This window comes from Microcaecilia unicolor, chromosome 11 (genome assembly GCF_901765095.1).
Source record: "Microcaecilia unicolor chromosome 11, aMicUni1.1, whole genome shotgun sequence".
Taxonomy (NCBI): domain Eukaryota; kingdom Metazoa; phylum Chordata; class Amphibia; order Gymnophiona; family Siphonopidae; genus Microcaecilia; species Microcaecilia unicolor.
This window is the reverse complement of record NC_044041.1, coordinates 89,063,071-89,089,881: the sequence shown is the minus strand read 5'-3', so window position 1 is coordinate 89,089,881 and position 26,811 is coordinate 89,063,071. Positions and strand designations below refer to the sequence as shown.

The 26,811-nt window shown below is 44.5% G+C and overlaps 1 protein-coding gene across 2 annotated transcripts in view; it reads right to left on the bottom strand.

Annotated features, from left to right (window-relative positions):
- Positions 1–1,678: 1,678 nt before the first annotated feature.
- FKBP8 (FKBP prolyl isomerase 8) overlaps positions 1,679–26,811 on the bottom strand; it is a 58,411-nt gene continuing 33,278 nt past the window's right edge. For both annotated transcript variants that reach the window (XM_030218044.1, XM_030218045.1), the window contains exons 8-9: positions 4,412–4,543; positions 1,679–3,214 (exon numbers count right to left, since the gene is read on the bottom strand). In XM_030218044.1, coding sequence (XP_030073904.1) covers positions 3,128–3,214; positions 4,412–4,543 — 219 coding nt within the window. In that variant the 3' untranslated portion in view covers positions 1,679–3,127. The remainder of the gene's footprint in view (positions 3,215–4,411; positions 4,544–26,811) is intronic.

The following is a 26,811-nucleotide window of genomic DNA, read 5'->3' as shown; positions in this document are numbered from 1 at the left end:
GAAACACAGCTCCGTAGACAGCCATCTGGCATTGGCTGTCATCTCTGCAGCCGCTCCTCCTTTCCCCTCTGACGTTGCTGCGCTCCTCCGGGGTCTTCCTGCAGGGGCAGTGACGTGGAGGGGAGAGGAGGAGCGGCTGCAGTGATGACAGCCAATGCCAGATGGCTGTCTATGGAGCCGTGTTTTAAGTTTAAAATCTTTATTTGGCTTTTTTCTTTTTGTACCGGCCGCTGCTGCTCAACAGGAGACGCAGCGGCGGCCGGACAGCGTTAGTATTGGTGGCTGCGGGTGGCGAGGGGGTTGATGTGCCCGAGGGGGGGGGGGGGGGGTAGGGGCTTGGGTGATGCACTGCGCCGGGGCAGAGGGGCTTGGGTGTTGCGCTGAGGTGGGGGGCACTGAGAGCTGATTGGGAGGCAGGGGGAGGAGTAGGGAAACACATTCTGCGTGTTTCCCTACTCCTCCCCTTGCCTTGGAATCAGCTGTCAGTGACATCACTGACGTCAGTGCATTCTAAACTGCCTAGCAGACCAACTCTGAGGGAGCCACGGTACCAGGCACATTAGAATGTTGGAGGTGAGAATTATTATATAGGATACCATCCCTTTCCTAATAATTCCTAGCATCCTGTATGCTTTGTTTGGCCACCACCACATATTGGGAAGATTTCAGCATATTGTCTATGACACCTAGATCTTTTTCTTGGATGGTAACCCCTAAGGTCGACCCCTAGCATCAGGTAACTATGATTCAGATTATTCTTCCCTATGTACATCACTTTGCATTTGTCCACATTAAATTTCATCTGCCATCTGGATGCCCAGGATTTCTATGTATCATCAATGATGACACCTAGATCCTTTTCCTGGGCGGTGACTTCTAATATGGAACCTTGCATCACATAGCTATAGTTTGGGTTCCTCTTTCGTACATGCATCACTCTGCACTTGCTCACATTAAACGTCATCTGCCACTGGGATGCTCAGTCTCACAGTCTCTTAAGGTCCTCTTACAATCTTTCACCATCCTTTTGCGATTTAACAACTTTGAATAACTTGGTGTCATCAGCAAATTTAATTACCTCATTAGTTATTCCCGTCTCTAGATCATTTATAAATATGTTAAAAAGAAGTGGTCCCAGCACAGACCCCTGGGGAACCCCACTATCTACCCTTCTCCATTTAGAATACTGACTATTTAACCCTACTTTCTGTTTTCTCTCTTTTAACCAGTTTTTAATCCACAATAGGACATTACCTCATATCCCATGACTTTCTAATTTCCTCAGGAGTCACTCATGAAGTACTTTGTCAAATGCCTTTTGAAAAATCCAGACGGGCTAACTTTTATCCTGGACTGTGTATTCTTGAAACTGATGTGTCTAGAGTACGATGGGCATTATTTCTAGCTGTTAGCAGGCTTAAATTCATTATATTTGCTAACAGTACAGTGTACAAGTCTAAAATAAGTCACACACATAGGGCAAGAGTCTCCACTTGTGAAGACGACAAAAGGTGTCTCTTCCCTCCTCAAAATAAAACATACACATCCTGCAAAAAAAAAAAATCTGGTTTCAAGTTGTCACACTGATTCTTGAGGACCATTCTGACCAGCAGCCATATTGGCAGGACTGGACCACGCTTTGTAGTTCACTTTTTATAGTAGGGAGATTAACAAAAGCTAGGGCTAGCCTTTTATTTTTTACAGAAGAATTCCAGACCACACACTGCTTAACTAAGCATGCACAACTGTCGTACTGGACTCAAAAACATTAGAAGCAGAGTCAGATCAAGTTTCACCAAAATGTACTCAGGCCAGCCCAAGCACAGCAAAGCATAGCATAAAGCCTTTCAATGGCTTCTTATGATTTAGCATATAGTTGATTAGAGGACAAGGCAGCATCACAAATCTGAAGCCAATATTTATTCTTCATGTGACCAGGCACATTAAAGCGCAGGAGCTTTCTGAGGTCAACAAGCAGGTTTAATGCTGCCTCTGGACTGATTAACACCACTAATGGGCTCCGGATGCTCATAACAGTGCCACATGTCTCTTCCGATCGTAGTGGGATTACCAAGGTTTGGTTTTGAATGATATGCATTGGAAAGAACGCCATAAACAGTGGGAAGCATATCACCGTGTAGGCGGCATCATTTCAAACTCCTTCCCTGGACAGCAGGAAAACTTAAACATAAAATAAAATAGGGGGAGGTACTGCTAGATATTTTTTAATCAGATTCCATTTCAACAGGAAGCTAACCAAAGCATACAGCACACAGAAACTTGCATGGTGAGCAGGGAAAGCATGCTGAACAGAATATCATTCCTAACTGTTTACCTCTGGCCCTGCTGTCAGTCAAACAGCCTTGTTCACAAGAGATTATAATCCTGGCTTCGTTTACTAATGTTCCACTGTATTTTACCTAATGGCCAAGCTCTGTGGAGGTTTTCCCAGGTTCCACAGGGAGCCATGGTTCGTGGCCCCCTGAATATAACAGTTAAGAACAGGGACTGAAAAAGGGAAAAGCTATTCTCAAATAGCTGCAAATAAAGTTTTAAGGCATTATAGCCCCATCATAGATTGATTATGACTGAGCTGAAAGTCCCAAAGAGCAGTAAGACTTCCAGACTAAACACAGAGTTTTTGGTATCACTATATTGATCAGAACTACATCTATATGAAGAAATGAAGAAAATGATCAAACATTAATGTTACATTTAATTGCAAACAACAAGAAGGGAGTTTTACGCTGAAGGTAGGAATATTTATTAGGGTGGGGAAAACCAGAACCAGCTACATTACCAAAATCTGTGCCTAGATGCACTGTGCTATCGCCTGTGGGTCCCAGTGTCATATGCAGCCTCCTCCTACTTCCGAGTTTTAGTCCAATGGCTAAACAAGAGGGTCCATGATGATGCCTGGATAGTCTATTTGAAAGGAGATGGACCCAAGCGCACAAAAATCTCCCCTGCACTAGACAGGCGCTTCACAAGTGCTGAGGTTAATCACTTCCTAAGCCAAAATCAGAAAACTGAACTACACACAAAAGGTCTACAGATTGCACAAGCTTCTTCTGGGTAGCAGCAGGTCAATGGCTTTGGTCCTCTTTATTGCGTGACAAAGCAGCATCTAGTTTCTTGCAGCAATAACTACTGACAGGGCCACACCACCAATTGCCACAGCTGTTGCTCCAAATAGCCATTTCCATGGAATAGCCTACAAAGAGAAAACAAAAACACCAAAACTGTGTCAATTGGTTAAGATAAAAACATAGAATTAGCCTCTATAAAGGAAAACACACAATGGCGGCATTACTATTTCAAGTTTGTAATTCACAGGAGGTGATGTCTGCAAACATAGAAGGTAGAGGAGTGGCCATTTCATACTGAAGAAAACAAAGTGTGTCACTGAGGCCATCACTGCCAAGGGAAAACAGTTTGTAACCAGATTGATTTGTTGGTTAGATGCCACAAATGTTGTTACAGTTCATGCCTCTTATTTTCTGTACATCTTACCAATTTATGATTGTTGAATAAAAAATATTTAAATAAAAAAAAAAAAGTTAAATACAACTGGCAAAACCAAGGAGTGTGCACTCACACAAAAAAAAAACCAAAACAGAATAAAATGCTTTAAAATACTATGCATAAATACATAAAATAAAGAGATCACATAAAACCAGACATGGCCATGTTTTGGCATATGCCTGCAATAGAAGTTACCGTAAAAAAAAAAAGTGGGTGCTGCTTGAATTTAGTATAAAATCCTGTTATGTTGATCTCTGGCTGAAACTGCCATTATGCTGTCTGTGAAGCTGTAGCAGTAGAATTAGATGAAACCAGTTATGAAAGGTACATTTCTGGAAGCATATGGCAATGCATATGGTGTTATATGAAGGAAGATTTTAAGAAATTGTTAACCCCTGATGTAGCCATATGTTTAAACATGGCCATGTTGGGTTTTATGTGATCACACTAATTATTTTTACATTTTTCTTTTGTTTAAAGTTTTTTTTATCTTTTTTGTGTGTGTGCATTCTTGTTTTACCAGTTGCATTTGCCTCTTTTTGAGATTTGGACACAGGAAGTATGCTATTTTGACATAAGCAGACAGAACTGGTAATCAAACGCTCATCTCAACAGTTTAAAAATCTACCTCCCCCTCCCTCCCCCCAATTTGGCAGTACACGGAGCTTCTTCTTCTCTGTTAAAATACAGGCTTGCACCACTTGGGTAAAGAAAGCATCTCAAAACCCTAAGCTGCAGGCTTGTCTCAATCTTCCCATTCTGTCTGAGGGGATCAGCAAGTGTTAACAGTTTAATTTTTGCAACAACCGACATAATCCCTACAGATAAATGAGGCTGAAGCTGTCTGCGTGTGCTGACTGAAGCATGGAAATGGGACTTTCCTTACCCAGGACTTTGCTTTTGATTTGGGGGCTGGGGTGCTGGCAGGGTTCCCCAGCATCTTCTTGTACATGGCTGTCTCAATCGTCTTCTGGTCTGCATGCTTCTTTACCAATTTAGAGAGCTCGGCGTGTATCGTCTGAGCAGGGAATTTGGTAATGGTAAAAAAACGTAACATCAGAGTCATACACTACAAAAGTCGTCTTTCCTCCCTCATCCAAAACAAGACAATGTTCTCCGTCTTACAAATATAATATAGCATTAGTGAATAGCACTGCTGATCTTAAATATTTGCACAATAACGTCCCCTCCTACTCATCTCTCTGACAGCAGCAACTAATAAAACTACAAAGCACATGGAGGCCCTGCTTGGCTACAGTGAGCCATATATGCCCATAATTAACAGAACACTATACACAGACTCAATTTGGGAGAGCAGGAGCTGGTTCGGAGGTCATGTACAGTACAGAGCTTCAATTGCTTTCATTCTAGGTAATACAATTATTAAAACTGAGAAGGCAGTTTTGGACAAAAGGTTTGTTTTTTTTTGCTGGATAATTTTTAGCAAGATATTCTTGACCTCAAGTTAACAATCAAGAATTGCACTCTAAGGAAGGTACACCATCGATTGTAGCAGACTCAAATATTGACCGATACAAAACTTTCTGAAATAGCAGAGGTTCATAAACTCCTCAAGGCACAGCTAATGTCCCTGTAAGATCATATATGAAGAGATTTGTGTTCAAAAGTAGAGGTGTGCACAGGGACATAATATAGTCCTCATGCCATCCCTGCCATATTGGTACCATCCCCCGTCTTCCTTCCCATCCCCATAACCCAGCCCACATTTATGTTTAAAGTATTTTTATTGAACAATTAAAAGGTGAAAACATCAGTGTAATTGTTCAATTTTTGTATTGTCAATTCTCTCTTCCTATTCATACTCTTAAATGCCCCCCCGATCCTACCCTAAATTACCCCACTACCTAGAAGCAAGAAGAATTCTCATCAGCTAAAATGAGAGGTTTGGACTCAACCTCCTTACCTCATTCCTACCTCCTATAAACCCCCCACCCCTTCCCTACTAAACTCACCCTTAGAGTTGGTCTAACAAAAGGGTAGGGAATAGTCTCTAATGCCAGATCTATTTGATTAAGCACCAAATTACAGGCATGGCTTTGTTCAATATGCAAGAAAAACACTGAACATGGAATGTGAGAAAACAATCATTTCAAACTATCTAAAGGGTAAAAAGAGTAAAAGGTTGGGGATTTGATATACCGTCTTTGTGGTACAACCAAAGCAGTTTACATTTATTATATGAAGGTACTTTCTCTGTCCCTACTGGGCTCACAATCTCTGTTTTTGTACCTGGGGCAAAGGAGGGTTAAGTGACTTGCCCAGAGTGACAAAGAGCTGCAGTGAGACTTGAACCCAGTTCACCAGGTTCTCAGCCCACTGTAACAAGCACTAGGTTACTCCTCCATCTAAATAGCCAGAGCTCAGTTTCATTATACATTCCTTGATTGTTGTTGTTGTTTTTCAATTTAGGAAAAACCTTCTAATGCGATGGTGGCAGGAGCTCTAAGCAGGGAACAAGTAACAAACACAAGCAGAATTCCTTATCTGTGCTTGTTATGTATGTATCCACTTTGTCAATCACTGAAGCTGTTTCTTGGCTCTTGGATAAGACTCCAAAAATTTGCCTCGGATTCTTCTTCTTTTGGACATTCTGTTGGCAGTTCAGCAATTAACTACACTTTGACTACAGCTTGATCTGTTGTCAGTGTTTGCAGTCTGTTTATAGTACTAGAATGACACAGAGATAAAATTTGTCCCCGTGGGTTCTCTGTCCCCACCCCGTCCCCTCAGGCCCTGTCTCCATCCCCATCCCATCCCCAAAGGCCCTGTCCCCGTCCCATCCCCGTGGGCTCTGTTCTCATATGCAGAAGCCTCGAAAACTTATGATTTTATATTTAAATATTTTTATTAAAGTATAAAAAGGAACAATATGCTGTGCAACTGTTCTGTATAAATTACAAATAGAAAACAATAACAACAATGAGCAGCTATAATAAACCCTCCCACCACCACCACCCTCTACCCTTCCAACCCAACAATAGCTGACTTCTACTACCCCAAGGAATCCTAATCCACCCTGTTAAAATGTCCAGGGGTACAAAATACAACCCGTTCTGTATGACCTAGAGGGGAGAAATATGCTCTACGAAGCACTGTTATGATTTTTTAATCTGTGGACAAATAAGAAGTCATCAACAATCTCAGGATTCAGTCTAGCTCTCCCGTCTTCCATAGTCCCTCCTGCAATAGATGATGTTTTCTTGGAAGATGTGCTGGATCCCCCATGCAAATTTTGCTAGCTATGGCCAGCATGTTTGCTTGTTTAAAAAAAAATATATAATATATAATATATATATATATATATATATATATATATATATATATAGTCATCTGCATCAACATAAAGAACAGTTCATTAACAGGCTTCAAAATTAGAAAGTGACAAGACAAAATTTGTCTCCGTCCTCACGGGTTCTGTCCCCATCCCCATGTCATTCTCTACTGTTCCACCTTTTGACTGTCATCACATCAAAATGACCCTTTAGCCTTGGATCTGGCAACACTACCACCAAGTGTGCCTAACTGTAAAATAATGATCCAGGTGATCTGCAAGACGATTCTTTAAGGATGGCATCACATGGCTTTCTGAGCTTACAATTGTCAGATGCCATCTCAACTGATATTTTATTGGGACCATCAGATGTAGTGAAGGCTTAGTATCTGTCAACAGTTCTTTTGCAGCCTTGTCAAATGGCCCCATCATCATAACTTCTGCCAGCAACAAGAAGTCATCAATAGCAAACAATTTGGTCAGGAACTGCTCATTTGCACCTGGTTACATAAGAATGTAAGCGTTGCCATACTGGGACAGACCAAAGGTCCATCAAGCCCCCATGTGTCAATGGCTTTGGCTCCGATAAGGGTGAAAGGTTTCCTAAAGTATTAAGAAATTTCATCTAAATAATTTCAAGGGATCATTTATTTTTGTAACATGTCAAGGTTTTTTCCTGCCGATGAAGTGAACCACCCCGTGGAATCTATGCGCAAACATGCTCAAGTTGGGGTTCTGAGGCTTTTTTCTTATTATTTTTTAGGATTTGATTGGCATGTTCAAGTGTTTTTCTCACATAAATAGTGGAGTATTTATTATTGTGAACCCCACTATCTACTCTTTTGCACTGGAGAATACTGACCATTTAACCCTACTATGTTTTCTAATCTTTTAACCAGTTCTTAATCCGTGATAGGACATTACCTCCTAGCCCATGACTTTATAATTTCCTCAGGAGTCTTTCGTGAGGTACTTTGTCAAATGTCTTTTGAAAATCCAGATACACAGTATTGACCGGTTTACCTTAATCCACACTTTGTCAAATGTTATTTGAAAATCCAGATAAAGAGTATTGGCCGGCTCACCTTAATCCACTTTTATTTACTCCTTCAAAGAAACGTAGCAAAAGATTTCCCCATGTTGGCCTTGTCTCATTAATCCATGCTTATGTATTTGCTCGGTAATTTTGTTCTTTATAATAGTCTCTACCATTTTGCCTGGAACCGACATCAGGCTCACTGGTCTATAATTTCCCAAATCACCTCTGGAATCCTTTTTAAAAATTGACATTACATTGGCCACCCTCCAATCTTCCGGTGCCATGCTGGATTTTAAAGATAAATTACATTTTCACTTCTATTAGTACTCTGGGAGGTATGCTATCCACACCAGACGATTTGTTACTCTTCAATTTGTCAAATTGCCCCATTACATCTTCCAGGTTTATACAAATTTGTTTCAGTTTCTCTGAATCATCAGAACTGAATACCATTTCTGGCACTGGTACCTCTCCCACATCTTCCTCAGTGAAAACCAAAGCAAAGAATTCATTTAATCTCTCTGCTATGGCCTTGTCTTCCCCGAGTGTCCCTTTAACCCCTCAGCCATCTAGCAGTCCAACTGATTCTTCTACCGGCTTCTTGATTCTAATATACCTTAAAAAAATGTTTTACTATGCATTGTTGCCTCCAGTACAGTCTTCTTTTCAAAGTTTCTCTTTGACTTCCTTATCAGAGCTTTGCATTTGACTTACCATCATTCCTTATGCTGTTTCCTATTATTTTCAGTCGGATCCTTCTTTTTTTCTGAAGGATTTTCTTTTAGCACTAATAACTTCCTTCACCTTACTTTTTAAGCATACTGTTTGGCCTTCCTTCCTCCTTTTTTAAAACATGGAATATATCTGGTCTGGGCTTCCAGGATGGTATTTTTGAATAGTATCCACACCCGATGTAAATTTTTGATCTTTGCAGCTGCTACTCTTATTTTTTTTTACCATTCTCCTCATTTTATCATGGCCTCCTTTCTGAAATTTACCAGATTGGATTGCCTGTGTGTACTCACTCCAGAGATTATACCAAATCTGATGACATTATGATCACGGTTATCAAATGGCCCCAGCATCATTACCTCTACTAATACTATTTATCATTTCTATAAAACTACTAGATGTACGCAGAACTGTACACTAAACATGTTAAGACTGTCCCTGCTCGACAGAGCTTACAATCTAATCAAGACAGACAAACAGGACAAATGAGGGATAAGGGAATTACTTAAGGTGGGAATTATAAAACGGACATGGGTACTGAACAAGTGAATAGGAGTTAGGAGTTAAAAGCTGCCTCAAAAAGGTGGGCTTTTAGCCTAGATTTGAAGACACCCAGAGCTGGAGCTTGATGTACTGACTCAGGAAGTCTATTCCAGTTGTATGATGCAGTAAGATAAAATGAACAAAGTATGGAGCTGGCAGTGAAGGAGAAGTACAGGTAAGAGAGACTGATGAACAAAGATCCCATGGAGGAGTGTAGGGAGAAATAAGAGTGGAGAGGTACTGAGGAGCTGCAGCGTGAAAGGCACTTGTAAGTCAATAAGAGGAATTTGAACTGTATGCAGAAACGGATAGGGAGTCAATGAAGTGACTTGAGGAGAGGGCTAATATGACTGTAGCGACACTGAAGAAATATATGTTGTGTAGCAGAATTTTGAACAGATTGAATAGGAGAGAGATGACTTAGTGGGAGACCTGTTAGAAGCAAGTTGCAGTAGTCTAAGCATGATGTGATAAGAGTGTGGATAAGGGTTTTGGTAGTGTGATCAGAAAGGAAGGGATGAAGTTTGGTGATACTATAGAGAAAGAAACAACAGATCATGCGCTCTACTAAAGACTAGGTCTAGAAGTGTTCCCCCTCTTGTTGGTTCCTAAACCAGCTGCTCCATAAAGCAGTCCTTGATTTCATCAAGGAATTTTACCTCCCTAGCATGCCCCAATATTACACTTGCCTAGTCAATATCGGGGTAATTGAAATCATACGTTATTACTGTGTTATCCAGTTTGTTAGCCTCTCTAATTTCTGATATTTCTGCATCTGTCTGTTCATTCTGGCCAAGTGGAAGACAGTACACTCCTATCATTATCCTTTACCCCTTTACACATGGAATTTCTATCCATAGGCATTCCAAGATATGTTTTCTGTCCTGTAGAAATTTTAATCTATTCGATTCAAGGCTCTCCTTAATGTATAATGCTACCCCTCCACCAATTCAGCCCACCCTATCACTGTGATATAATTTCTACTCTGGTATGACAGTGCCCCATTGGTTATCTTCCTTCTACCAGGTCTCAGAGATGCCTATTATATCTATCTTTTCATTTAGTGCAATATATTCTAACTCTCCCATCTTATTTCTTCGGCTCCTGGCATTTGCCTACAGACATTTCAAACAATGTTTGTTGTTCCTATTTATAACTTTCTCAGCAGTTGACAGTGATACTTTGCAATCTTTAAAATCTGTCTACATGCAGCTTCTCCATATTCTCTGCCACAGATTTCAATGTCTGCAGGCTGCTGTTCCACCAACTAGACACGCAATGCTTGAGTGTTTCCTTCTGTGAAAGGTTGACTTTCGTTTGCTTAACGAGTGTAACTACCTTCTTGCACAACGTTATAAGCTCGTTTACCTCACTGTGGAGGTCATTTGGATCAACTTCAGTTTTTTTGATGGCTGGAGTCCATGAAAGAGTATGCGACAGATTATGATCTGTGCAACTTATCCAGAACTCATGTTGAAATGCTGCTTTCATATCAGCTGCATTATCAATCAGATGAGACTAGCTCGGTGATTATACTCTGGCAAAATACTTGAAACAAACTGACAAATATTTTCATCAGTTTTTCTATCGGTGGTCAACCTCATTGCTAAAATTACTGAACAGATGCAGTTTTCAACAAATGTGAGCTACTCTTTCCAAAATTTTTTTTGTTTTTTTAGCTGAGGTGTTGGTGTCAGGTTTCCAAGTCGAGACACAGGAGGAGATATACAGAACTCCACTGCACCCACTTTTTTAGCGACCAATGCCCAACACTAACAGCATGCAAATTATATGTACACTGTTAGTATTGAACGCACCTTCATTTTAATCCTGGAGTGGAGGAGTGGCTTAGTGGTTAGGGTGGTGGACTTTGGTCCTGGGGAACTGAGGAACTGAGTTCGATTCCCACTTCAGACACAGGCAGCTCCTTGTGACTCTGGGCAAGTCACTTAACCCTCCATTGCCCCATGTAAGTCGCATTGAGCCTGCCATGAGTGGGAAAGCGCGGGGTACAAATGTAACAAAAATAAAAATAAATAACAACAAACCAGGATGTCTAATATACTTCATAGACTTCTGTGAACTCCAGAGAATCAACACCAATGAAGGGTTAGCCGATGAACCTCAGCAGCACTGCACTGTGTTAAGTATCTTTATGCACAGAGACTTGCATACTTAGGTCCTCACTGGTTCTCAAGCCACCTCCTTCCCGTGTTATTTTTTTCAAAAATCTTATTATGCATAAAAATCTTTTCAATTATTCTTCAAAACCTATTAATGAATTATTAATGAACTCATCTTTGAGTTAAGTTTTCAGATCTAGTCGGCTTAGGGGCTCTTCTTCACTGACATGGCAAATGTTGGTGACTGTCGGCATAATGAGTAGAGGCTAATATTGAGGGGACTTCCTTGATAAAGCGAGTTACTGAAACACGTGCTATGTCGGAGAAGAAGAGCCCCTAAGCCGACTAGATCTGAAAACATAACTCAAAGATGAGTACATTACGAATTCATTAATAGATTTTTGAATAATTGAATAAGATGTTTTATGCATAATAAGATTTTTGAAAAAAATAAACAACACAGGAAGGAGGTGGCTTGAGAACCAGTGAGGATCTAAGTATGCAAGTCTCTGAGCATAAAGATACTTAACACAGTGCAATACTACTGAGGTTCATCAGCTAACCCTTCATTGGTGTTGATTCTCTGGAGTTCACAGAAGTCTATGAAGTATACTAGACATCCTGGTTTGTTGCACTGTTAGTGTTGAGCACTGGTTGGTAAAGTGCTCAGAACTTCCTGGCACATACCCTCAAGAGCTGTGCGATAGATGCAGCTCTTGTGCGCATGTCCAGTGAAGGGGGGAGGGGAGCAAGAAACTTTTTTGGCGGTGGCTGGAAGTAGGAAGCGGTGGGGTAAGTGTGCGGAGGAAAGAAAAAGCAGCAGCTGCTGCTGCCACCTAAGGAGAAGTTAGGAAGCGAGGGCTGTAAAAGTCACCCTGCCCTAACAACTAAAACCTACTGACAGTTCAGGAGCTGTCGGTAAGTTTTAGTCATTAGGGCAGGGAGTTTCTGTGCGCTGCTGTTCTAAGCATTGCATGGAATTGCTAAATAAACTCATTTTAATACTAACGAGCTCATTAGCATAAGATTTTCAATCACTGCTTCTGTGCACTGGCCAAAACCAGTCTAAAACCAGTTTGCTTTGAGCATTGGGCCCATAATCCAGTTCGCCCATCCCCTTCCAAATTAGAGAGCTGCACGGGAATGGGGTTAGCAGGGATCCCCTCTAGGTCCACGGGGTTTCTGTGGGGAAGGGTGAAATTTCTGTCCCCATGCAACTCTCTATTCCAAATCCATCCTCTCCTGTCTTCATGGTAGTAAAGACTTTTGTCCCCAGCCCCGTGAACAACTGTATTTCAAAGATTCATGCACTACATCACCTCTAGATCATTTTAAAGCTAGTTTAACATAAAGGCACCAAAACCCTATGAAGAATACAGCTTTCTCTGAGATCAAAGACATAGCTACAACTGCATGCATTTGACAATTGGACCGCAATACATCCTTATAAAGAAGTCGTTTAATAATTTTGATTAGATTGTTAATTACACAGAACAGGAAACGTCTATGAAATGTATCTGTATGGCACATGTGCTCAGTAGTACTAACGTTTTGGCTTCCCTTAGTGTAAGATGATAAAAATGGACACAAAACTACCCCAAGATGCTTCTTAGTGGAGCATTTTGGCTAAGGGCCAAGCACAGGGTCTGAGTTTTGAGCACCTGACACCCAGTATCACTGGGACATGATTACATAACCCCTGCCAAAAGGAAAGGATTAAACAATCTTTCAAAAATATACTTGTATGTCAGTAAACGCCAATAAAACACATTTCAAGTAAGGTATATATATAAAAGTTGTGGTTTGAACTGGGCAACCAATAAAGATATGCGCACTGTACATATCAGAGACTTAAATCTCATCCATTAATTGACAAGGATCCAATAGCAAACCATAGGTCTCTAGTGCACAGGGGCCAGTGTTTATATTTGCGCATGCATCCCCTCCCCCAAACACCCACCAGCATGGGGCCTGTTTTCTTGATCCTTCAACATCTCCTTTAGTGTCTCAGGCTAGCGCTCAGGGGACCGTGTCCCTTTTTATTTCCCCCCTCTCCCCAATTAGTAGGCCACTGCAGGGATAAAAGACTACATTTCTTCCTTTTATAATACTGGAATTTCAGGACCTGATATCCATTTAAAACCATTCCAATAATTTTGCAGCATGAATAAACTACTGGAACATAAAGCAAAATAGGAATGAGAATGAATTTATACTGAAACAGCAAAAAGTATTGGAGAAGTACCATGAGTATGGCAAATAAATCAGATAAGATGGGGAGCAAGAAACCCACAGGGGCTTCCCCTTTCCTAGGCTATATAAGGCTTTAGACAAAAAAAAAATAGATGGGAACAGTCTGTACCAGTTACTGTATGTTCAGGTTCTACACACAAGGATATTCTATGTTTGCAGATTCAGTGTACACAGCCCCAGTTCAAATATTTAAACAGGGTTTAGCTCAAGAAGCTTAAATCTAAGCTTGAGCAAGAGAAGTTAAGTGACTTTTTTTTTTTTTTTGTTTGATCATCTATATTGCTGGCTCTTGTTTTAATTGTTATCATTGTAAACCACTTTCAATGTTATATGTTCAGAGAGGACATATATAAATTTTTATGTCGTGTCTTAAGTTCACATGGCCACAGGGTTAAGTGATCTGGGTCAAGGATCCTAGCTTGTATGTTGGCACCGAGGAAATCATGCTCATCACCTCCTCACCACCCACCCCATGACTTGGCAGAGGGGCTAGGAGTAGGAAAAATGTGTAAAGAGATTAGATTTCACCTGCTAATTTTCTTTCCCTCAAGACTAATCAGAATTTGTGGGTTGTTGAGTCCATCAACCAGCAGATAGAGATGGAAAACACAGAACTATGCTGCTGTCATAAGGACTATGTGCAACTCCAGCATGTCAGCATTTTGATAACGCGATATGCAGGAAAAAAAACCCCATAAGTTCAAAGGTATGTAAAGGAAGAAGTTAAGAAAGAAAATCATTGAAGCAAATGACAAGAAGAATCCAAACTTGATCACAGAATAGTGCTTCAGCCAAACAGAGCTGAATGACAAAGGAAGAGCAGGTAATTGAATTCTGGAATTCGTTGCCAGAGAAATGTGGTAAAGGCAGTTAGCTTAGCGGGGTTTAAAAAAAGGTTTGGACGGCTTCCTAAAGGAAAAGTCCATAGACCATTATTAAAATGACTTGGGGAATATCCACTGCTTATTTCTGGGATAAGAACATAAAATGTATTGAACTTTTTTGGGATCTTGCCAGGTATTTGTGACCTGGATTGGCCACTGTTGGAAACAGGATGCTGGGCTTGATGGACCTTTGGTCTGTCCCAGTGTGGCAATATTTACATACTTATGTACTTATATCTGGATTGGTCTGATAGGAATAAAGGAAAGAAAATTAGCAGATAAGATAATTTCTCTTTACTTAACACCACCCCCCCCCCCCCCCCCGACAAATCCAGAACTTGTGGGGTGTTACAATGCAATTCTCAAGAAGGGAGGGAAACAGTCACTACTGCCCCTATGACTGATGCCCCAAATGGGGATTCTGCCTCACTAGAATATCCAGTCTGTTATGCTTAGAAAAAGTATGCGAGGACCTTAAAGAAATTACAAACAGAACAAAATATAGCGGCAAGACTCATTTTAGGAAAAAAACAATTCAAAAGAGCAAAGCCATTACTTCAAAAACTACAGTGTCTACCTATCAAAGCACGCATATCCTTCAATATCTGCACCTGACCTACAGAATAATATTCGACCTCTCCCCAGAAAGCGAATGCTACATACCTGTAGAAGGTATTCTCCGAGGGCAGCAGGCTGATTGTTCTCACTGATGGGTGACGTCCACGGCAGCCCCTCCAATCGGAAACTTCACTAGCAAAGGCCTTTGCTAGTCCTCGCGCGCCCATGCGCGGCCGTCTCCCCGCCCGAACCGGCTCGTGTTCGTCAGTCCCATATGTAGCAAGAGAAAACAAGGGAAGACACAACTCCAAAGGGGAGGCGGGCGGGTTTGTGAGAACAATCAGCCTGCTGTCCTCAGAGAATACCTTCTACAGGTATGTAGCATTCGCTTTCTCCGAGGACAAGCAGGCTGCTTGTTCTCACTGATGGGGTATCCCTAGCCCCCAGCCTCACTCAAAACAACAAACATGGTCAATTGGGCCTCGCAACGGCGAGGACATAACTGAGATTGTCCTAACAATTTTTCCAACTAACTGAGAGTGTAGCCTGGAACAGAATAAAACATGGGCCTAGGGGGGTGGAGTTGGATCCTAAACCCCGAACAGATTCTGAAGCACTGACTGCCCGAACCGACTGTCGCGTCGGGTATCCTGCTGCAGGCAGTAATGAGATGTGAATGTGTGGACAGATGACCACGTCGCAGCTTTGCAAATCTCTTCAATAGTGGCTGACTTCAAGTGGGCCACCGACGTTGCCATGGCTCTAACATTATGAGCCTTGACATGACCCTCAAGAGCCAGCCCAGCTTGGGCGTAAGTGAAGGAAATGCAATCTGCTAGCCAATTGGATATGGTGCGTTTCCCCACAGCCACTCCCCTCCTGTTGGGATCAAAAGAAACAAACAATTGGGCGGACTGTCTGTTGGGCTGTGTCCGCTCCAGATAGAAGGCCAATGCTCTTTTGCAGTCCAATGTGTGCAGCTGACATTCAGCAGGGCAGGAATGAGGACGGGGAAAGAATGTTGGCAAGACAATTGACTGGTTCAGATGGAACTCCGACACAACCTTTGGCAAGAACTTAGGGTGAGTGCGGAGGACTACTCTGTTATGATGAAATTTGGTGTAAGGGGCCTGGGCTACCAGGGCCTGAAGCTCACTGACTCTACGAGCTGAAGTAACTGCCACCAAGAAAATGACCTTCCAGGTCAAGTACTTCAGATGGCAGGAGTTCAGTGGCTCAAAAGGAGGTTTCATCAGCTGGGTGAGAACGACATTGAGATCCCATGACACCGTAGGAGGTTTGACGGGGGGCTTTGACAAAAGCAAACCTCTCATGAAGCGAACAACTAAAGGCTGTCCTGAGATCGGCTTACCTTCCACACGGTAATGGTATGCACTAATTGCGCTAAGGTGAACCCTTACAGAGTTGGTCTTGAGACCAGACTCAGACAAGTGCAGAAGGTATTCAAGCAGGGTCTGTGTAGGACAAGAGCGAGGATCTAGGGCCTTGCTGTCACACCAGACGGCAAACCTCCTCCATAGAAAGAAGTAACTCCTCCTAGTGGAATCTTTCCTGGAAGAAAGCAAGATGCGGGAGACATCCTCTGACAGACCCAAAGAGGCAAAGTCTACGCTCTCAACATCCAGGTGAGAGCCAGAGACCAGAGGTTGGGATGCAGAAGCGCCCCTTCGTCCTGTGTGATGAGGGTCGGAAAACACTCCAATCTCCACGGTTCTTCGGAGGACAACTCCAGAAGAAGAGGGAACCAGATCTGACGCGGCCAAAAGGGAGCAATCAGAATCATGGTGCCTCGGTCTTGCTTGAGTTTCAACAAAGTCTTCCCCACCAGAGGTATGGGAGGATAAGCATACAGCAGACCTTCCCCCCAGTCCAGGAGGAAGGCATCCGAGGCCAGTCTGCCGGGGGCCTGAAGTCTGGAACAGAACTGAGGGACCTTGTGGTTGGCTCGAGATGCAAAGAGATCTACCAAGGGGGTGCCCCACACCTGGAAGATCTGGCGCACTACTCGGGAATTAAGATTGATCTGCAGATCGCGTTCCTGGAGGGACCAGCTTCCCTGGGTGTGAAGCCCATCGACATGAGCTCCCCACCCCAGGAGAGACGCATCCGTAGTCAAATTGGACCAAATCGTCCACCAATACAGGGATTTGAGAAAACGCGTGGACAGGTGGATCACATCTTCTAGATCCCCAGCAGCCTGAAACCACTGGGAAGCTAGGGTCCATTGAGCAGATCGCATGTGAAGGCGGGCCATGGGAGTCACATGAACTGTGGAGGCCATGTAGCCCAACAATCTCAACATCTGCCGAGACGCTCGCACCCGCGAGACGAGGGACAAGAAGTTGTTGGCTCTCGTCTCTGGGAGATAGGCACGAGCCGTCCGAGAATCCAGCAGAGCTCCTATGAATTCGAGTCTCTGTACTGGGAGAAGATGGGACTTTGGGTAATTTATCACAAACCCCAGTAGCTCCAGGAGGCGAATAGTCATCTGCATGGACTGCAGAGCTCCTGCCTCGGATGTGTTCTTCACCAGCCAATCGTCGAGATAGGGGAACACGTGCCTTCCTAGCCTGCGAAGCACCGCTGCTACTACAGCCAAGCACTTCGTGAACACTCTGGGCGCAGAGGCGAGTCCAAAGGGTAGAACACAGTACTGGAAGTGACGTGTGCCCAGCTGAAATCGCAGATACTGTCTGTGAGCTGGCAGTATCGGGATGTGCGTGTAGGCGTCCTTCAAGTCCAGAGAGCATAGCCAATCGTTTTCCTGAATCATGGGGAGAAGGGTGCCCAGGGAAAGCATCCTGAACTTTTCCTTGACCAGATATTTGTTCAGGGCCCTTAGGTCTAGGATGGGACGCATCCCCCCTGTTTTCTTTTCCACAAGGAAGTACCTGGAATAGAATCCCAGCCCTTCTTGCCTGGATGGCACGGGCTCGACCGCATTGGCGCTGAGAAGGGCGGAGAGTTCCTCTGCAAGTACCTGCTTGTGCTGGAAGCTGTAAGACTGAGCTCCCGGTGGACAATTTGGAGGTTTGGAGGCCAAATTGAGGGTGTATCCTTGCCGGACTATTTGAAGAACCCACTGATTGGAGGTTATGAGAGGCCACCTTTGGTGAAAAACTTTCAACCTCCCTCCGACCGGCAGATCGCCCGGCACTGACACGTTGATGTCAGCTATGCTCTGCTGGAGCCAGTCAAAAGCTCGCGCCTTGCTTTTGCTGGGGAGCCGAGGGGCCTTGCTGAGGCGCACGCTGCTGACGAGAGCGCGCGCGCTGGGGCTTAGCCTGGGCCACAGGCTGTCGAGAAGGAGGATTGTACTTATGCTTACCAGAAGAGTAGGGAACAGTCTTCCTTCCCCCATAAAAACGTCTACCCGTGGAGGTAGAAGCTGAAGGCTGCTGGCGGGAGAACTTGTCGAAAGCGGTATCCCGCTGGTGGAGCTGCTCTACCACCTGTTCGACCTTCTCTCCAAAAATACTGTCCGCACGGCAAGGCGTGTCCGCAATCTGCTGCTGGATCCTATTCTCCAGGTCGGAGCACGCAGCCATGAGAGTCTGCGCATCACCACACCTTGAGCAGTGGCCCTGGACGCAACATCAAAGGTATCATATACCCCTCTGGCCAGGAATTTTCTGCACGCCTTCAGCTGCCTGACCACCTCCTGAAATGGCTTGGCTTGCTCAGGAGGGAGCTTGTCCACCAAGCCCGCCAACTGCCGCACATTGTTACGCGTGTGTATGCTCGTGTAGAGCTGGTAAGACTGAATTTTGGCCACGAGCATAGAGGAATGGTAGGCCTTCCTCCCAAAGGAATCTAAGGTTCTACAGTCTTTGCCCGGGGGCGCCGAAGCATGCTCCCTAGAACTCTTAGCCTTCTTTAGGGCCAAATCCACAACTCCAGAGTCGTGAGGCAACTGAGTATGCATCAGCTCTGGGTCCCCATGGATCCGGTACTGGGACTCGATCTTCCTGGGAATGTGGGGATTACTTAGAGGCTTGGTCCAGTTCGCCAGCAATGTCTTTTTTAGGACATGATGCATGGGTACTGTGGACGCTTCCTTAGGCGGAGAAGGATAGTCCAGGAGCTCAAACATTTCAGCCCTGGGCTCGTCCTCCACAACCACCGGGAAGGGGATGGCCGTAAACATCTCCCGGACAAAGGCCGCAAAAGACAGACTCTCGGGAGGAGAAAGCTGCCTTTCAGGGGAGGGAGTGGGATCAGAAGGAAGGCCATCAGACTCCTCGTCAGAGAAATACCTGATGTCCTCCTCCTCCTCCCACGAGGCCTCACCATCGGTATCAGACACAAGTTCATGAACCTGTATCTGAAGCCGTGCCCAGCTCGACTCCGTGGAAACATGGCCACGGTGTGAGCGCCGAGAGGTAGACTCCCTCGCCAGCACCGGCGAAGCTCCCTCCGCCGACGGGGAGCCTTCCTGGGAGGCAACCGCAGTCGGTACCGCAAGCGGCACCGATGCCGGAGACCTCACCCCGGGCAAGGGGCCAGCCGGCGCCTCACTTGACGGTACCGGTGGCGCAAGCACCCCAGGTACCGGAGGGGAAGGGCGCAACAGCTCTCCCAGGATCTCTGGGAGAACGGCCCGGAGACTCTCGTGCAGGGCGGCTGTGGAGAAAGACATGGAAGCCGATGCAGGCGTCGAAGTCAGAGTCTGTTCCGGGCGTGGAGGCTGTTCTGGGCTGTCCAAGGCGGAGCGCATCGACACCTCCTGAACAGAGGGTGAGCGGTCCTCTCGGTGCCGATGCCTACTGGGTGCCAACTCCCTCGGCGACCCAGAGCTCTCGGTACAGACGCGGGAAGGAGACCGGTGTCGATGCTTCTTTGATTTTTTTCAAACGAAGCATGTCACCGGAACTTCCTGGTACCGACGAGGAGGACGTAGAATCCAACCGTCGCTTCCTCGGGGCCGAGGCCGAAGAAGGTCGGTCTCGGGGGGGGGGGGGGGGGGGGGGGGCTGTACCGCAGGAGCCCTCAGGGTAGGGGGAGACCCACCCGAAGGCTCACCGCTACCAGCAGGGGAATGGACAGCCCTCACCTGCACTCCAGTCGAAGCACCACCGTCCGACGACATCAGCACTAGTGGAGGTCCTGGTACCGCCGACGCAGCCTTCCGATGTCTCAGTACCGACGATGCAGAGGGTCGGTGCCTCGACGCAATCGATACAGTCGCCGCCGAGGTCGGAGGTCTTGACGCTGTCGACGTCGATGCACTCGATACTCCCGGTGCTGTTGCCGACGAAGAGCCCGAGAACAACACGTTCCACTGGGCCAATCTCGCTACCTGAGTCCTTTTTTGTAAAAGGGCGCAAAGACTACAGGCCTGCGGGCGGTGCCCAGCCCCCAGACACTGAAGACACGACGCGTGCCTATCAGTGAGCGAGATTACCCGGGCGCACTGGGTGCACTTCTTGAAGCCGCTGGGAGACTTTGATGACATGGGCGGAAAAATCACGCCGGCGAAATCAAAACTCGTAATTGCGGTAAGGCACCAAAAAGAGGGGGAGAAAAAACTCGACCCGAGGCCTCAAAAGGACCTACCCCGAAAACGAAAGAAAACTTAACAGGGCAAAAAACTGGAAATACGGGAAGGGAAAAAGACCAAAAGGCCTCTCTCCGAAATCCCCCCCCCTTTTTTTTTTTGAAAGCGAAAAGTCAAAAAGATGCGTGAGGGTCAACTTAAGGGGCGCGAACGGCACAAACACGACTGTACCGAGCGCGGACAAAAGAAGACTGACGAACACGAGCCGGTTCGGGCGGGAAGACGGCCGCACATGCGCGGTGCGCATGGGTGCGCGAGGACTAGCAAAGGCCTTTGCTAGTGAAATTTCCGATTGGAGGGGCTGCCGTGGACGTCACCCATCAGTAAGAACAAGCAGCCTGCTTGTCCCCGGAGAATATATGATCAACCTAATATATCTACCATTTTGTGAGATCCTATCTTACCCGCCATTTCCTCAGATGTCAAGGACAAATACAAAACCACATATACAATCAACTTCACATACAGTTGCACCAAAATCTGGAACTCTCTACCTAAACACCTAAAATCCATGAACAACTATCTACAATTCAGAAAACAACTGAAAGCTAATTTTTTTCAAAACATCCTTCCCCAACGAACTCAAGCAATCGGTCAACACCCCACAATCATGATCTTGGTCTGATCGGAACTTGGTTTTGTCGTCCCACACGGCCCTATACCATGTATTTGGTTCCCCCTGGTTTTGTCGCTCCACACAGCTTTTTACCATGTAACCTGTAAGCCACATTGAATCTACCACTTGGTTGGAAAATGTGGGATACAAATGCAGTAAATAAATAAAACATCAAAACCTTGCTTCAGAGCTGCCTCTATCTTCAAACCTGAGAATCCTTTAAAAGCCATACCGCCTTCAAAAGGAATTATAGACTGTTTCATAAGAAAAGTGACAGGATCTAATCTAGTCATTGCTCTGCCTACCTAAAGAACGTTCTAACCAGACCCTTACTTAAATCCACCATGATAAGAGTCTCCCTGGCCTTTGAGCTCAAGGAATACCAATGTTCAGGATCTCCAGAGATTTAGTAATTAAGGTAGGCAGTCCTTCCTTATGGGAACATTGTAAGAACTCTTGGATCATCACCCTCATCCTGCAAAATTCTTTCTCCTTCTAAAGGGTCTTTCAAGGTGGAATATGGACATCACAGATGAAGCTTCCACTGACAAGGGAAGACAATGCACAGACCTCAGATTTACCCACATCTAACTGAGACGGACGGAGTCTCTTAGGTTCTGAATGCTTTGCTCTCACAGGCTGAGGGAGGGAATGGTCTAGCGAATCCCAACCCAATTAAGCACAAAAACCTGGTGCAGGATTTAAACAAAATTGGAAGGAAAACTAGAAGGGGCTTCAGCAGAACCTGATCCTTCAGAGTGACCTGTCTGTATTAAGCTCCTGAAGCAATGAATCAGTGATTTGATGCTAGAGCCACAGCACCTGAGGAAACTCGAGAATCTAAGATGGCTGCTGTTCCTGCAGCACCTGCCACATGGATGCGAGTCCCCTCAGCATTATTAGCAGTATCCTCCAAATGCCTCAAAGGGCCCTCCCTGGCATTCTGGAGAGACTGATCATGGGTGACATGAGAAACAATGGCACAAGGAGCGCTGAGCCCTGCAGTGGGATCAGCGTTTAGCTGACTCCACCAGGCTGCCATGAGGAGCAGTAGAGTATGTTGAAATAAACACAAAGAGTGCTTGAGGAAACCACTGTAATGAGCAGTGCAAGAGCCCTCCAGCAGAATAACTCCAAAATGAAAAGGAGATGGAACGCCTCTCATATGAGAAGAGGTTAAGGTTCCTTAGCTTGGAAAAGAGCCGGCTGAGGGGAGATATGATTGAGGTCTACAAAATCCTGAGTGGTGTAGAATGAGAAGAAGTGAATCGATTTTTTACTCTTTCAAAAAGTACAAAGACTAGGGGACACTCAATGAAGTTACATGGAAATACTTTTAAAATCAATAGGAGGAAATATGTTTTCACTCAACGAATAGTTAAGCTCTGGAACTCTTTGCCGGAGGATGTGGTAACAGCAGTTAGAGTATCTAGGTTTAAAAAAAGGTTTGAACAAATTCCTGGTGGAAAAGTCTATAGTTTGCTATTGAGACTGTAGAAATATACTGTCACTTGCTCTCAGTGAAATACAGGCCCAATGGCTCAGGTTAAGAGCTGGGCCTCTTAAAATCAAAAATCATCTCTGATACAAAATATATTTCACTGCAGCTCAAGCTAAAGTGAGTTCCCAGAGAGCTGGCAAGGGAGGGGGCATTTGCTCTTGTCAACAATCCTGGGACTGGCACCTGCGAGAAGTCATGAGCAAGATGTTATGGCTAATGCAAGTGAGTAGTGGGTCAGGTGCAAGTAGAGGGAGGGGGAGCTGAGGAGGACATTTCTTCGCAGTTGTTGTCCTAAACATAATTTGTTTATACTTAGGGCTTGAGAACATGTGAAGTCATTCTTATCAACTGATAAGGGCCAAGAGCTCTGGTGAGAAAGCTAGGGTCCATTGGAATGAATAGGGTCAAAATGGTATAAAAAGGGGAGTCTGGAGGGTATTAGATCAGAAGAAGAGAGAAGACTCCAGACGGCTGGAGACGTGTTGTGAAGTGCTGTTCTACCATATGAATACCTGGTTGCCTGTACTGCCTTTGGGTGAGATGCTGATCCTAATAAACTATCTTACTATATCTATTGAATACTGGGTTTCTTTATAATTATTGAGTTTGCTACTGCCCGGACTGTGTAAAACTGTCATGAGCAGACACCAGGTTGGGGTAATTAAGTATTCAGAGGGGAACATGCAATCCTTTTCAGGATAGTAGAAAGCCCATGGCTTCCGCTGCCCAACAGAGGTGGCAGACCTAATTATTTTCAAGACAGACATAGGGAAGTCACTGTTTGCCCTGGGATTAGTAGCATGGAATGTTGCTGCTGTTTGGGTTATGACCTGGCTTGGCCACTGTTGGAAACAGAATACTGGGCTAGATGGACCATTGGTCTGACCCAGTATGACTATTCTTATGTTCTTATGACTCTTCCATTTGTAAGGCAGACAGAAAGAAAGAAATGCCTTACTGCAGGAATCTTTTTACTTTCAAAGTCACAGCTCTGCTGCCCTCAGTAGCTAACTTTTCTATGTCTTTTTTTTTTTTAAGTCAGGACGGCAGTAGAAGGATAAGAGCTGACCATTGGGGGATGGAAGCGCAATGGGGAGGGGGACCTAAAATATCTAAATATATTCCAAAAAACAGCACCCTAAAGAGAAAAGGCTGCTATTCCCCCTGTTCAACTAGAATCAGTTTACCAAATGGACTAGAAGTAGGTCTCACTAGACAGAGCAGGAACTGAAAAGAATACCATCCACCACCTGCTGGAGAATAGAAAAATACTGAATTGCCAGAACGGCACATGATCCTCATGACCACAGCACAATTCTGCATTTTCTATCTTCACCTGCAGGTTGATGGACTCAACAACGTGCAAGTTCTGTACTTGTCTGGGAGATGCTAAGGAACCACAAATACATGCTTCCCCCTCCACCATACCAGTACTAGGTATGTATGTGTTAGAAAACTCTACCAACCCACTGTTAATTAAATGGATTCCACAATTTATACAAAAAAAAAAAAAAAAAAAAAAAAACTTGAGTTTGATGGCTTTTGAATATTTCAAGGGGCTCACCAACGTTACATAGTATGATTTATTGACCCCAAAAACGAATGAGCAAAAATACAGTATTCTTTGATACAACTGAAACTGACCATGCTTCAGTAGTAGGAGGGTGCCACCTGCTGGAGACTCAAACATCTGGGGATCTCAAGATCCATATTAATAGAGTTCTCTATATAAATTCCATGGCAATTTACTTAAGTAAAAAGAAAAGGCAATTTCAGAGAATCCATGTTCTTTATGTTATGTTACTAGTTTTGACACGTTAGAAGCACACCATAGATCTCAAAGGAAGAGGAAGAAATAGTACATGGTATGGAAAGGCAGATGCAATGGGCCATGTGGTCTATCTGCAGTCACGTTCTCTGTTTCTATAAGTATTGAGAAACGAGATGACCGGAAAGCACATAAAAAGATACTACAGAACTAGAACACAGACAGAAAAAGGCAACCAAAATGAAGAAAACTTGAACAACTTAGGGCTCATCAACTGAAGGGGGGCAGACTCAAGAAAAATGTCAGGAAGTATTTTTTCACAGAGCTTGGAATGCCCTCCCGCGGGAGGTGGTGAAAATGAAAACGGTAACAGAATTCAAGCACGCGTGGGATAAACATAAAGGAATCCTGTTCAGAAGGAATGGACCCTAAGGAGCTTAGCCGAGATTGGGTGGCAGAGCCGGTGGCGGGAGGCGGGGATAGTGCTGGGCAGACTTACACAGTCTGTGCACTGAAAAGGACAGGTACAAATCAAGGTAAGGTATACACAAAAAGTAGCACATATGAGTTTATCTTGTTGGGCAGACTGGGTGGGCCATGCAGGTCTTTTTATGCCGTCATCTACTATGTAATACAAAGGGGATATGATAAAGTCATGAGTGGTGTAAACAGGTAAATAAGATATGGGTGTTTACCCTTTCAAAAGGTACTAGGAACATGCTATAAAACTAATCAGTAGATAACTCAAATTGAAGAAAGCATTTTTTTCATTCAACGCACAATCACGATGTGGAATTTGTTCCTAGAAGGTAAGGTTGGGGCACCTAGTATAAATAGGACTAAAAGGGGTTTGACAAATCTCTAGAGGGTAGTCATAAGTACATAAGTAGTGCCATACTGGGAAAGACCAAAGGTCCATCTAGCCCAGCATCCTGTCACCGACAGTGGCCAATCCAGGTCAAGGGCACCTGGCACGCTCCCCAAACGTAAAAACATTCCAGACAAGTTATACCTAAAAATGCAGAATTTTTCCAAGTCCATTTAATAGCGGTCTATGGACTTGTCCTTTAGGAATCTATCTAACCCCTTTTTAAACTCAGTCAAGCTAACCGCCCGTACCACGTTCTCCGGCAACGAATTCCAGAGTCTAATTACACGTTGGGTGAAGAAAAATTTTCTCCGATTCGTTTTAAATTTACCACACTGTAGCTTCAATTCATGCCCTCTAGTCCTAGTATTTTTGGATAGCGTGAACAGTCGCTTCACATCCACCCGATCCATTCCACTCATTATTTTATACACTTCTATCATATCTCCCCTCAGCCGTCTCTTCTCCAAGCTGAAAAGCCCTAGCCTTCTCAGCCTCTCTTCATAGGAAAGTCGTCCCATCCCCACTATCATTTTCGTCGCCCTTCGCTGTACCTTTTCCAATTCTACTATATCTTTTTTGAGATACGGAGACCAGTACTGAACACAATACTCAAGGTGCGGTCGCACCATGGAGCGATACAACAGCATTATAACATCCGCACACCTGGACTCCATACCCTTCCTAATAACACCCAACATTCTATTCGCTTTCCTAGCCGCAGCAGCACACTGAGCAGAAGGTTTCAGCGTATCATCGACGACGACACCCAGATCCCTTTCTTGATCCGTAACTCCTAACGCGGAACCTTGCAAGACGTAGCTATAATTCGGGTTCCTCTTACCCACATGCATCACTTTGCACTTGTCAACATTGAACTTCATCTGCCACTTGCACGCCCATTCTCCCAGTCTCGCAAGGTCCTCCTGTAATCGTTCACATTCCTCCTGCGACTTGACGACCCTGAATAATTTTGTCATCGGCGAATTTAATTACCTCACTAGTTATTCCCATCTCTAGGTCATTTATAAATACATTAAAAAGCAACGGACCCAGCACAGACCCCTGCGGGACCCCACTAACTACCCTCCTCCACTGAGAATACTGGCCACGCAATCCTACTCTCTGCTTCCTATCTTTCAACCAGTTCTTAATCCATAATAATACCCTACCTCCGATTCCATGACTCTGCAATTTCTTCAGGAGTCTTTCGTGCGGCACTTTGTCAAACGCCTTCTGAAAATCCAGATATACAATATCAACCGGCTCCCCATTGTCCACATGTTTGCTTACCCCCTCAAAAAAATGCATTAGATTGGTGAGGCAAGACTTCCCTTCACTAAATCCGTGCTGACTTTGTCTCATCAGTCCATGTTTTTGTATATGCTCTGCAATTTTATTCTTAATAATAGCCTCCACCATCTTGCCCGGCACCGACGTCAGACTCACCGGTCTATAATTTCCCGGATCTCCTCTGGAACCCTTCTTAAAAATCGGAGTAACATTGGCTACCCTCCAGTCTTCCGGTACT